The 12,790-nt window shown below is 31.9% G+C and overlaps 1 protein-coding gene across 3 annotated transcripts; it reads left to right on the top strand.

Annotated features, from left to right (window-relative positions):
• Positions 1-161: 161 nt before the first annotated feature.
• Positions 162-11,176, top strand: LOC106065595 (uncharacterized). Of its 3 annotated transcripts, none has more exons than XM_056021679.1 (8): positions 162-235; positions 3,473-3,612; positions 4,253-4,368; positions 4,526-4,787; positions 5,724-5,825; positions 6,761-6,943; positions 7,587-7,765; positions 8,104-11,176. In XM_056021679.1, exons 3-8 carry the CDS (start codon positions 4,255-4,257, stop codon positions 8,890-8,892), a joined length of 1,629 nt encoding a protein of 542 aa, XP_055877654.1. In that variant the 5' UTR covers positions 162-235; positions 3,473-3,612; positions 4,253-4,254; the 3' UTR covers positions 8,893-11,176. The 3 variants fall into 3 exon arrangements, with proteins under 3 accessions (XP_055877654.1, XP_055877652.1, XP_055877655.1); XM_056021677.1 differs by lacking the exon at positions 162-235 and adding an exon at positions 265-375; XM_056021680.1 differs by lacking the exon at positions 162-235 and adding an exon at positions 1,571-2,887.
• Positions 11,177-12,790: the final 1,614 nt, after the last annotated feature.

Genomic DNA, 12,790 nt, shown 5'->3' with positions numbered 1-12,790 from the left:
AAGTAGATCTAGATCTAAAATATTTTCCTTTGTAAATTGTAAAATTTTAATATCTGTCGAATTCTAGAATTTAAATCTTAAAAAAAGAGATATATCTCCCTTTTCTAGAAACAGACAAAAGTGTTGTTTTATTTTCTTTCAGTCTAAATTCTAGTTTGGTTTTAGAATCTAGTGGGCTAAATTAAAAACAAATAACATCTTGATAACATTGTCACGAAATAAATTATGTTTTTAAGTTCGTAGATTTTCAGTATTATTTGTAGATTCTATCTTCTATAGATCTTTATAGTTTATCTTATGGACTAACTGCTTCAAAATAATATCTATTTCTTATAACCGGAGAATCTAGATTAGATCTATCTAGACTCTAGACTAGTATTAATATCATTACATTCATGATTCATTGAAATTCATTCACATTGCATTTTTATTTTATTACTAGATCTAGATCTAGATCTAATACTATTACTATTACTACTAGATCTAATTAAATAATTAAGTCATCTAGATTTAGTCTAGAAGACTAGACTAGATCATGATCTACTCAATCTACTGTAACTCTACTATCTCTAGTCTAGTTTAGTAGAAATAAGTAATAAAGACAGGACTTAGTAATCATACTTTTAAAAGTAAATAAGATTATAATATTAAAATTAATAAAATACATAGATTCTAGACTATATAATCTATAGTCTAGAATCTATGTATTTTATTAATTATAATACTAGGTATACTCTATCACTATCTATCTATAGTATAGATAGATAGTGATAGAGTATACCTAGTAAATCTAGTATTCTAGTAGATCGATCTTAGTCTAAGTCTAAGAAATCTAAAAATGTGTTTCATGTCCCAATGTCCGTCTGTCACATATTTACTATTAGATCTCAAAAACCAGAATAAGTTAGTGAAAATCAGATTTTTCATTATATTTTTAATGCTTGCAAAATTCTGGTCCACTTGCTACCTTTTCTCTTCTGAAAGAAAACCTTTTTGTATCTAATGTGATTTAGTCTATATTACTATATATAATTTATAATAAGTTGTTGTTTTTTATTCACAAAATCACATCATTTTTAAAACTGTTTCCTATAGAGTATAGTAACGGTAAAAACATTGGAGGCCCAATTAAGAAAGAGAGGTTTTTATTTTGTATATATATAAATATAAATATTTCATAACATTTATGTAGAAAGTTTTCTTATTTCCAAATATAATCAAATATATTTATAGATAAACTACTAAATAATGTTTTTTTTCTGTAATACCAGAGCCACTAACAAGATTTAATAAGATGTGTTTAATGTTATTTATTACTAGTGTTACTATTTGTATTCTTCGTTAATGGTCTCTGTAGTGACAATTGACACCCAGGGGTGTTTCTGTAACATAAATTTTTTACATGAAATTAAAATATAAGATTTATTTAAATGTACTGTTATATATTATAATTATATAAAATAGCAATATGAATTAGTTCAAACAATTATTAAAAAAATAAAATATATACTTAAATAGAGAACAGAATAAGACATAGAATATATATATATATATATGGAGGCGCGGTGACTGAGCGGTAAAGCGATTGGCTTCTGAACCGGGGACCGGGGTTCGAATCCTGGTGAAGACTGGGATTTTTAATTTCGGGATCTTCGGGCGCCTCTGAGTCCACCCAGCTCTAATGGGTACCTGACATTAGTTAGGGAAAAGTAAAGGCGGTTGGTCGTTGTGCTGGCCACATGACACCCATGTTAACCGTAGGCCACAGAAACAGATGACCTTTACATCATCTGCCCTATAGACTACAAGGTCTGACAGGGGAACTTTTTATATTTATAATATATATACATATATACTCTACTTAACATCTGAAATTTGTCATTTATGATGTAGTAGCTCAATGATCTTCTGGAAGTAAACGGCTGTACATGTCTCAACTCATCAACTGCCTCTTTTGCTTCAATCTCTAGTTCCTCACGTCTTGTTTCATACTAACTCTCTCTATTCTCTTGTTGATACAGTCATAGTAAATATGTATATATACAGGGTTTCTAGCAACACTGTCATTGGCCCTAAAACAATACAAATTGATATACCGGTAGTCTAATTGTAACAATTAAACAATATCCTCTACAATTACAACAATCCAAGATCTTAAGAAAAAATACAATTAACTTACCCACTAAAATTGGATAGATGACAAGGGTTTTAACAATAACAACATCTTATATTAGACCAAACAGTACATCAGTCAATAACATAGCCTCCTCTTACAAGTTACAGGGCTACTTCCTTCTCTCTCTATATATATATATAAATTACACACTGGTCATTCTTTCAAATCAAAACATTTATAATGGATTTAATCACTTTACAAAATTTGAATGTGTTTAATTACTCTCTTTTTAAGGAAAGTCATTTAAGGATAGTAGGATAAGTTCCCCTTTCAGACCTTGAGATCTCTAGGGCAGATGATGTATAGGTCATCTGTTTCTAGGGTCAACGATTGACAAGGGTGTCATGTGGCTAGAACAATGACCATCCACCTTTACTTTCCCAAACTAGTGTCAGGTACCCATTCCTATAATTCAAAATCCCAGTCTTTACTGAGATTCAAACCAGAGACCTCTCACTTTGGAAGCAAAGTGCTTTACCACTCAGTCACCGCGCCACTTCAATTAAGAATACATGCCTTGATTTAACCATATGTTGACATAACATTCAGTAAACCTATACTCAGTATGCTTAGATATTAGATTACTGTTTTCAATCACTTCACCATGGCACTGGTAATGAGAAGAGTTTTTATTAAAAAAATGTAATTCAAAGCTTAGAAAAAATAAGTACATGCAGTATGATCAACTTTTACAAAGAAAACAGTTACAGGGTACAACAATGATTTTTTAAATCTACGAAACACATTTAAAGTATTTATTTTGATATCATTATGAATCATAAACATACCAAATAACTACACTGTAATATGTTAAGAACTATGCCGACAAACTATGTAGACATGTACTAGAGAGAAAACAAATTCAACATGAAGATAGGCTACAAAAAATACCAATCCCCAGGTCCAGACTTATTTAACAATTGCTTTGCTTAATGAGTTGTTTAAACTAGAAACAGCCGTTAAGAATCCTATGTCACATACTTTTATTTTACGAAATGTGACAGAAAGTCCATAAACTTGCAGGTTGGCATAGAGACATGAGTATAAAACCCCAGTGGACAACTGCTTTTGTCTGCATCTGGTGTGGAAAAATATGCAGGTCCCTAATGGGTTTGCTTGTCATGTGAAACACTGCACTTATCCTTAATTTTTAGAATTGAAGACATTGCCATTATTACTATTATTATGAGTATGATATGTTTGACGATATTGACATTATTACTATTATTATGAGTATGAGATGTTTTTTTCAAATATATGAAATTTATATTTTCTTTTGTTTCTTCTGGATGACAGTTGGCTATAGGCCTGCAAGAACTTGACAGATGTATCTTACTCCCCTTTCATCGCAAATGTAATGTTCCTTTAGACCGTTTATTAGCTGATTTGTCTTTCTTCAAGTGCTTTTCATTGAACTAATCTGAATTTATTTTCAAGTAAGTATTCTATAGATTTTTTATTTTTTTTTAATTTTTAAACTAAATTAAGCTCTTATTCAAAGCAAACCCAGTCTAGTGACAGAGAAATAATAATATCAGAATACATAACATTTTTAATATACCTGTCCACTGCCATCACCCCGCTGTTCACTGCCATCCCCCTGCTGACCAGCAGGAGATTTAGGCTAGGATGTAATAATCTTCAATTCTGAAGGCATACCCTAAACATGTAAAACAAAAACAAATTATTCATCTATATCTCCATAAAGTCATGACTACATTTGATACCTCAATTTTTTCAACTATTAGAAATTGTATGAAAAGCTGTTTAAAAAAAGCATCTTATGGTAGGATTCAACTTCATTTATTTTAGATATTTGCTATTCGCATGATTTTTTTTTTTTAGAAATTAGCATTAAGACATCTATTTTTTAAACATGTAATTAAACACAGCCTTTATGTTGACTACTGGTCCCAAATATCAGTATTCCATTAAACCTTCTCATATATTCTAGCGTACAATGTAAAACATGTTGATTTCTTGACCTCATGAATACTTCTAGTGTTATATAATTGAGATATGCCTTTTAAGATACCAGATAGAAAAGATTTTAATGAAACAATTACAATTTAACAGAAATGACCACAACACCTATGCAAGGCATGCACTCAATGTGGTATGACCACTACAAAGGTGCAGTGTACCCTCTGGATCTAGAAGGACCTCCTTACTGCAAGCATATTAGAACCACAGTAAGTATTGTAGTGTTTTTTTTTAATGTAATTTAATCCACTCTGATAAGTGATATTTGAGCAAAAATTCAGTAACTTATCAAATTAAATTATTCTGACTTTTGGTTTTTGTATCTAATTTGAAGTAACTAAAGTTGATTCTTTTTTGTGAATTCAGGCACCATCTCTTCTTGAAGCTTGTTGTGCATACATTGTTAAAGACGCTAGTCTCACCCGTACCGCAATAGACAATGTTCCTCCCATTCTGTGCATTCACATGATGGAAGCAGCATTAAGAGGAAATCATGAAAGGTCCATTCAAGCCTTAATGTCACAGTGGAGGCTCAGGTCTCTGGTCCTTGCCAAATTAGTGCCGAATGTTTTCTCGTCCCTGTTGCCTCTCTATGAACCTCTCTACCAGTCGGACCTTGTGAGACACGGTAAGGCAGAATTGAAAACATAGTTTCACTAAGATAACTTTAATACTTAAAGATGCAACTTCTTCAATACCGTGTTTTAAATGTTTTTAAGATAAAAAACTTTAGGGCTTAAAGATACAACTTCTATAATACATGTGTTTTACATGTTTCTTATGTTTCTTCAGTAAAGTAAAGTTCCCCTTTCAGACCTTGTGATCGATGGGGCAGATGATGTAAAGATCATCTGTTTCTGTGGGCTAACGAGAGTGTCATGTGACCAGCACAACCACCAACTGCCTTTACTTTTCCCCAACTAATGTCAGGTACCCATTAGAGCTGGGTGGACTCAGAGGTGCCCTAAAGATCCTGAAAGTAAAAATATCAGTCTTCACCAGAATTCAAACCTGGGACTCCGGTTACTAAGCCAACTTGCCTCCTGTTTCTTCAGAATTTAAGATTATTTTATTCTAGCCCCCCCCCCCCCCCCTCCCCACAAGATTGGAGGTATATTCAAACCCAGAACCACTGAGACCAAAGTCCAGAATGCATACCTGAAGGCAAATTAGCCATCCATACCTCATCTAAAAACACACAAATAATTTCCTTCTAAAATATCTCTATTGACTATCAAATTAATTAAACCTTGTTATTATGACTTTTCACATACATGTTGATCACCTTAATTTCAAAAATAGACTTTTTAAATAATAAAAGTGAATATAAAAGGTTTGATTTTGCCTCCAGTAACATTTTTCTACATGACAGTCAATAAAAATATTTGCTAGTAAATGAAACAATGTTTCAAAAAACATGTTTGCATTACAAAGTTTTAGTAGTTTAAATAAAAATTTTGTTGAATAGTATTAGAGCTAATACAATGTGGTAAAGGTGTTTATGTATCATCCTGATCATTGGTTACATATTTTAATGTACTGACTAAGCTCTATTGCTCAACAGGATTACGGTATACTACTTCATTAGCACATACATTCTTGGAGTGTTTAAGACAGGAATCACCAACAAAGCTACGGCACCTAGATCTTACTGGTTTCCCAACAGGTAATGAGTTAAGCTTGAATAATTGAGGGAGTAAAATTTTAGATGAAAAAGTAGAAACAATATTTTATTAACCCTTTATCACCGTTTTCAAAAAGGTTATATAATGTCATTCCCAGCAGTCATGAGCTCTGTAATTGTTTGTGCTGTTGGGTTCATTCCAGCATTTCAAGTCTAGATCCTTTCTCTGATATAACGAATAGCTCTTCTCTTTGATGGACATATTGTTTGTATAAACAGACCTATCATAACTATTTCCTAGTTCAGGTGGTATTGCAAATTATTTTTTACTGTTAGGCTTACTGTTTATTCAAGTGTCATGATATTATCTTTGGCATACACATACTTCCTTTTAGAAAATGTTCAATACAGCTTACTATGTCTCTGATTTATTCATTAATATTAAAATCACAATGTGATGTCTAATGTATACATTTGATCTTACATAGTGTTTATTATACAGAAAATAAAAACAATAAATTTAGATATGAGTGGTAGAGAAACAAAAATCATTTCCCCCACATCAAATCAAATACTTGCAGTATACATTGTTTGATTTAACTTTGCGACAATTTAGAAACAGAGTTTTGCTCCATATTTTTAGCACTGCTGCCATAAGTTCTAAGCTGTTAATTTAACAAAATTATTTTGAAATTGGTTGGTGGACATCATAGATCATGTTGTTGTTGTTTCTTTGTCATAAATAATGGCTTGTTTTTATATTGGGAAAATAGAAGTGTGAGGCACATTTTAACACAATGCTGTTAACAATTTTAACATGAATCTGTTAACAATCTTCTGTGACTTTGTGTGGCACATATTTAATATATTTTTTAATTAAACATATTTTTAATGAAACAATTGTTTCTAAGTTTCTTTTCTTTCAATGTTTTTCTTGAGCGATATTGAGAAAGAAATTTTGTGTTTCCTTTCAACAGCTGAAGTTATCCTGTATTACTTAACATCCCATTGCATGCTGGTCCACAATGAAAACCGAAGAAATAACATGGTGAGCCTGTACAATCAGGCCGTCTCATTGGCAGCAGAGTGTGCTGGGGAAGGAGTTAACCATCATGCACCTCTAGAAATTGATATGCGGAACTGTTTACCAAGTGATATTTGTAAGTCTTTATTTTTATTATCAAGATTGTACATTCAAATTACTGTCCCATATATTTATATAATATATGCACATCTGGCCATTTGACAAATTTTAGGGTATTGTGTTTCTAAGATAAGATAAGAGATAAGATAATTGTTATTGGTCCAAACAAATGGAAATTTAGTTTGACTACAATTGATCACCTCAATTTATACTGAATTATTAGCCCATCACATTTGTCTTTTGGTTTATATTTGAATTGAATGCATGGAAGCAGCCTAGTAGATTTTAGACTGTAAATAAAAAGGGAATCTCTTTTAGACACACATAGTGCAGTCTAATGTAGTAAGGTTCAACTGATTCAGGGCATATTGTTAACTAAGTGTCTCATTTGGATAATCAAATTTAACCTTCCCCAGAAATGTGAGGTATTCATCAGAACTGTGTGGATAGTTGTTCTAGCTCATTTTTTTTTTACTAGCCACTAATTGACTTTTTATTTTTTAAATTTCTAAACTTTATGTCCATAAGCTAATTAATATTTATAAATGATATTTAGTGTGGTACACTAGATTCAAGCAATATTTATATCTTTTAATTATTTTTGAAGTGTTAATAAATGAGGCAGTGCCATGTAAAGGCTAGTTTTTCTATTCTGACAGTTATTGAAATCAAATTGGACGCTTTTGTAACTTCTGAGCCTTGTCATTCTGAGCTCTGCAAGGCTTTGACTGTGTCCAGCTTCCCTGGTGTGCGCTTTCGTCTAATACTGGACAAACTAAGTGTCACCTGTCTGGGAGGGGACAGGGTCAATTTGCTTTTAAAGCAGATCACCCCAGAGGTACAGTAAGGCTAGGTTATGTTTAGCAGATCTCTTTAATTTTTGCATTCTTTTAATTAATCATTATTTTCATCTGTTAATAAAATTTTAATTGTTTAAAGATCTAAAAAGTTTGTTTGTTTGTAATATATTTAATATATTTAAATATTTTAATTTTTTAGTAAAGTGTTTTAACACATTTCCATTTTATACATTTCATGAATGCAAATTTTTTTTTTTTTAATAATGTTAGAATTTTAAATGTTCAGTCTGTTGCAAAATATTTAAGCTTATTTTAAATTTATATTTTATATACACATTAAAAATGTATCTTTTTAAAACTTTTTTTTTTATCACAGCAACTAAGAGGATTACAACTCAAATATAACTCTTTAAGAAATACAGATTTTGTCAGGCTGGCGCCAATCTTACAATCCCTAGTAAATTTGACTGCATTAGATTTGTCTTGCAATCACATCTCCTTGTATGATAATGAACAAATGGCCATGATCATGAGACAGGCCCTATCCACGCTCACGCACTTAGAACGTCTAGACTTAAGCAACAACAGACTTAAGAACAACTTGACCAATGTCCTGCGTGGTGTGAATAACCCACTTAAGCACTTGCGCCTGGTGGCTTGCGGCCTGACTTTGCTGGACATCATCTCCCTATCTTTGTTCCAGTACTTGGGCAAGCTGGAGGAACTGGACCTAAGCGAGAATAACCTCTCGGCTAGTTACCTCCCCTTTGTTCCATTGTTGAATAAAATCAGCAGTAACATTCGCATTTTGGAGCTCCAGGACTGCTCCATTACAGACGAAATCATGAATCTCCTGGGCTTCCATTTGACCAACCTTTCCAAGGTTCTCTACCTTAACTTATCAGGCAATGTTTGGAAGTCTGAGACCTGCTACACCCTTGCGAAGCATCTCAGCATTGTTCATTCCCTTAGTGTCTTTCGTATTTCTTATTCTCAAGACTGTTATTTCCACATGGAGGAAGATTACTCTATCGTATCGGAAGCCAAAACACTTTTCCAGTTGTCTTTAAGCTCGGCCTTAGGCATCAATGCTTCACCAACAGACTCTGAACAAAAACTTGTCAAAAAATGTACACTTGTGTTTGAAGAATTGGAAGAGAGATAGAAATAAATAATTTGACTTAGCCGCTGGTGGAATTTCAGAAGTGAAAAAAAAAAAAAAGACATCAATATTGTGTTCTGAGTAATCTCCCCTTAGCTATAGCTGTGGGAAAAAAACTAATTTTTTGTATATATAGAGAATATATATTGAATTGTAATTACAATTACATTTATTAATATCTAAATGGCTAGGTTCAATTAGTAATCTCTAAATGGCTAGGTTTATTTAGTGATCTCTAAATGGATAGGTTTATTTAGTGATCTCTAAATGGCTTGGTTTATTTAGTGATCTCTAAATGGATTGGTTTATTTAGTGATCTCTAAGTGGCTTGGTTTATTTAGTGATCTCTAAATGGCTTGGTTTATTCAGTGATCTCTAAATGGCTAGGTTTATTTAGTGATCTCTAAATGGCTAGTTTTATTTAGTGATCTCTAAATGGCTAGGTTTATTTAGTGATATCTAAATGGCTAGGTTCAATTAGTGATATGGCGAGGTTTATTTATTAGCTATACTTTTTTGGTTCATCATGGAGAAACCATTTTGAGAAGACATATTCTCAACCGTCAGTGAAAATGTTTAATTTTTGCTGCATTGTTATGACTACCAGGGGATATTATTATATATGCCTCCTTGGGCTGGTTGACAGATTGCCAAACTTGTTACTGTTTCGGCTTGTGGAGCTGAGTACAACTAAACTTTTAAAAAGTTTATGAAGTCTCTCCACCTTTTAAATATTTGCACAATATACTTTCCAAGTCTTATATTATATAATAACATTCGATTATTCATTTGTGATATTGATGGTTATGTTTACAATGTATACTGTCTAAGATGATGTACATAAAATAATGTATAGAGATTTTTATCGAATATTTAAATTGTATATCTTGACTTGTCATTTTGGTAGTAAATTTCAAATAAATTTTAATTTTGAAATCCATAAATTTATTTTTATGTATAAATAATTAATGATAAATTTAAATAGCTTCTAAAGATAAGGACTAAAAAACACTTTAGAATGATGCAATAATTTGAATGGATGTTTGAATAGCTTTTAAGATTTGAAGAGAGAGAAAAAATAACAGATTTGTGAGAAATTGGGTTCTAGTAAATAAAAAGCTTCATAGTATTTTTCTAAATAAACAACTGTATTAAACCTAGTTGTAGTTTTGTATTAAACACAAATTTTGTTTTATATCCAAGTACTCAAGTTGTGGAATGGCTTTTAAAAGTGTTATTTTTTTCCATTTTGTAAAATTTTATATTTTAAATCTATAGTAATATACATTATTTTAATGTCAAAACATTGAAGTTATAGCAAAAGGAAGATGTTTATAAAAAAAAATTATTTTCAGGGTTACACTTTTAAAAATTTATGTTTTTGGCACAATATTTAATAACTTTAAGTAAAGATTTAATATTCTAGATATTTAGATTTAATCTAGTTGCAAAGAAAAATTAACAATTCTATGGACATATATTAATTTTCAATTGAAGGGCTAGGATGAAGTCTGAGATATTAAGTATATATCTAGATACACTTAACATAAACACAGCATACAAGTTAAACTAACTTGCCTGCATAGAAATATTCACTCCATTACAAATTAGGCTATACAACGCTGTGTCAAAATTTAATGGCACCTAAATTTGATCTTTCTTGGTTATTACCATCTATTTAATGTCGTCTAAATTTGATAATGATTGGGTTATGACCACTGAGTCCACTAAATGACTGGTTTCGACAAACCGTGTTGGATTATGTTAACTACATAGAGCTAAGGATTCTTGTTTTTTAAAGATACTGCAGTTTTGTTTCTTTAATTACAGGTGTTGTTTTTGCTAGTAATTTGTGTTACAAAAATCATGTTGGAATAATTAGTATAGATTATATGTACTTGAAACTCAGTAATTAATTACTTCGTACTTAGTACTTGAGTTAATATGTAAGACAGTTTTGTATTTTAATACTTGGTATTTTATACTGGGTATTTGGTAAATAAAAAAAATAGAAACACTCCATACATTTTATTATACAGTTGGCTGCCATATTTATGTAGTTGCTAGATTTTGTTTTCAAATTTTATTAGTAAGACTCACAATATATAAAAATAGTGGAATGAGACTTACTTTAATAATTACAATTTTGTCATAGGTCAGCTACTGGAAACAGTACAATTGCTTCATTAATGTACATTTTTAGCTCTATGTTGAGACCAGGGTGAAACTAAAATGTCTTTGTAAAATAATTGTTAATAAATAATACCCAGTTCACACTAATAGATAATACACAGTTCACACAATTCTTATAATTTAAAAATGATTTTCTACATGAAGCTTGGTAAGAGCAGTGGTTTGAAACGGGGCGCTCCAGCATGAAAGGGAGGGGAAGGGGGCCAGTCAATTTACTTTTTAAGAGACAAAATTATTTTTTGTACTTATAAAATGATTAAATATTAACCAAGCAAAATGAAAATAGGGTAAATGATGTATACGTCATCTGTTTCTGTGGCCCACTGTTAACGAGGGTGTCATGTGGCCAGCACAATGACCAACTGCCTTTACATTTCCCCAATTAATGTCATTTAGAGCTGGGTGGACTCAGAGGTGCCCTAAAGGTCCCACATTTCAGAAGCCAAGCACTTTATTACTCAGCCACTGTGCCTCTGAATTCTTCTATGATTAAAAAGGATTAGAAAATGTGCATTGTAAATGCCAAGCGGATAAATGTCTGAAGCTCAAAAAACTGGGTGAGCTTACAGTATTCCCCCAGACCAACTTGCTGAATGTAGAGGTACCTGTTGCATCTCCAATGCTATCCTCAGAGGAAATAGAATATTTTTTGTATTATACAAAACATGTATGTCTACAAAACACTTTTTCCGATTAAAATAAAAGGACTCAACAGACTAGTTTTAAAGAGCAATCATTATGTAAATTTTGATTCTATTCATTGTAAATATTTATGCAAAGAAAACTGGAAATAGCATTATTATGTCTCTTTTCTATTACATCCTTCACACCTACCAAATTTCAATGTGCTCACAGTGTTCTCCTAGGCCACATGTAGGGGTTGGGGTGATACTGGTAAAAGATTGAAACACACTGGATTAGAGAGCAAATCTTAAGAAATGTCTCATTGCTGACATGAAAATAAGATATTTCTATATTGTAACGATGATGGATGGTTGAGATTATTGTTTGTGTGCATGTTTACATTGTGAAGTATATTAGAGATGCATTGATTTAGTGATGTGTGCTTGTGATTATGAATGCTCCTGCTAGTTTAGGTACTCTGGTAATATGTAGACCATGTAATCTAAGGTATGGTATTTAAAATTAGGCTAACAAAAGAGAAAGTAAAAGTTTTGATAGCAGGAAATGAAAGACCATGGCTGATATTTGTATAAGGATCTTACATAATAAGGCCATGTCTTCAATTATTATTATTATTATAGCTTTTATATAGCTCTACTTTCATGCTTATAGCATGCTCAGAGCACTTTTGGTCTAATCTCATTTATTGACCAGTGGGGGGGGGGGGGGGGGGTATCTAGGAGTTGGTTTTCTGAAGAATAGAGTCGAGTGCAGTATTTCATGTTACCATGACAACCCAGTTGCAACCTATTTTGCCAAAACTGATGCAGACAAGGCCGTTGTCCTCTGGGGGTCTATTTAAGTTAGCTTTTTGCCATCAGGGCCTGTCTTCAACAAAGGTTTTTCTTTAGGTCTCAAATGCGTGTCCTGCCACCTGTAAAGAGAGCTCTCCAGCTGTCTCTGTTAAGGGTCTTCTTCAGGCAGCTGCTTTCCAGTGAGGATATTAAATTAAATGCATTTCAAATACAGGTATCATTGATGTGTAGTTCTGTTAAGGTAAAAAAACAAATCAACAAAAGATGTA

This window comes from Biomphalaria glabrata, chromosome 2 (genome assembly GCF_947242115.1).
Source record: "Biomphalaria glabrata chromosome 2, xgBioGlab47.1, whole genome shotgun sequence".
Taxonomy (NCBI): domain Eukaryota; kingdom Metazoa; phylum Mollusca; class Gastropoda; family Planorbidae; genus Biomphalaria; species Biomphalaria glabrata.
Note: the sequence above shows the minus strand (reverse complement) of the source record. Positions and strands in the feature narration are given on the sequence as shown.

What these genes read in the sequence shown, in the direction of transcription:
- LOC106065595 (XM_056021679.1), top strand. Translation starts at nt 4,255, where the DNA reads ATGACCACAACACCTATGCAAGGCATGCACTCAATGTGGTATGACCAC. An exon ending in TCTTACTGGTTTCCCAACAG is followed by an intron (nt 5,826 to 6,760) that starts GTAATGAGTTAA and finishes TCCTTTCAACAG; the next exon opens with CTGAAGTTATCCTGTATTAC. An exon ending in TAAAGCAGATCACCCCAGAG is followed by an intron (nt 7,766 to 8,103) that starts GTACAGTAAGGC and finishes TTTTTATCACAG; the next exon opens with CAACTAAGAGGATTACAACT.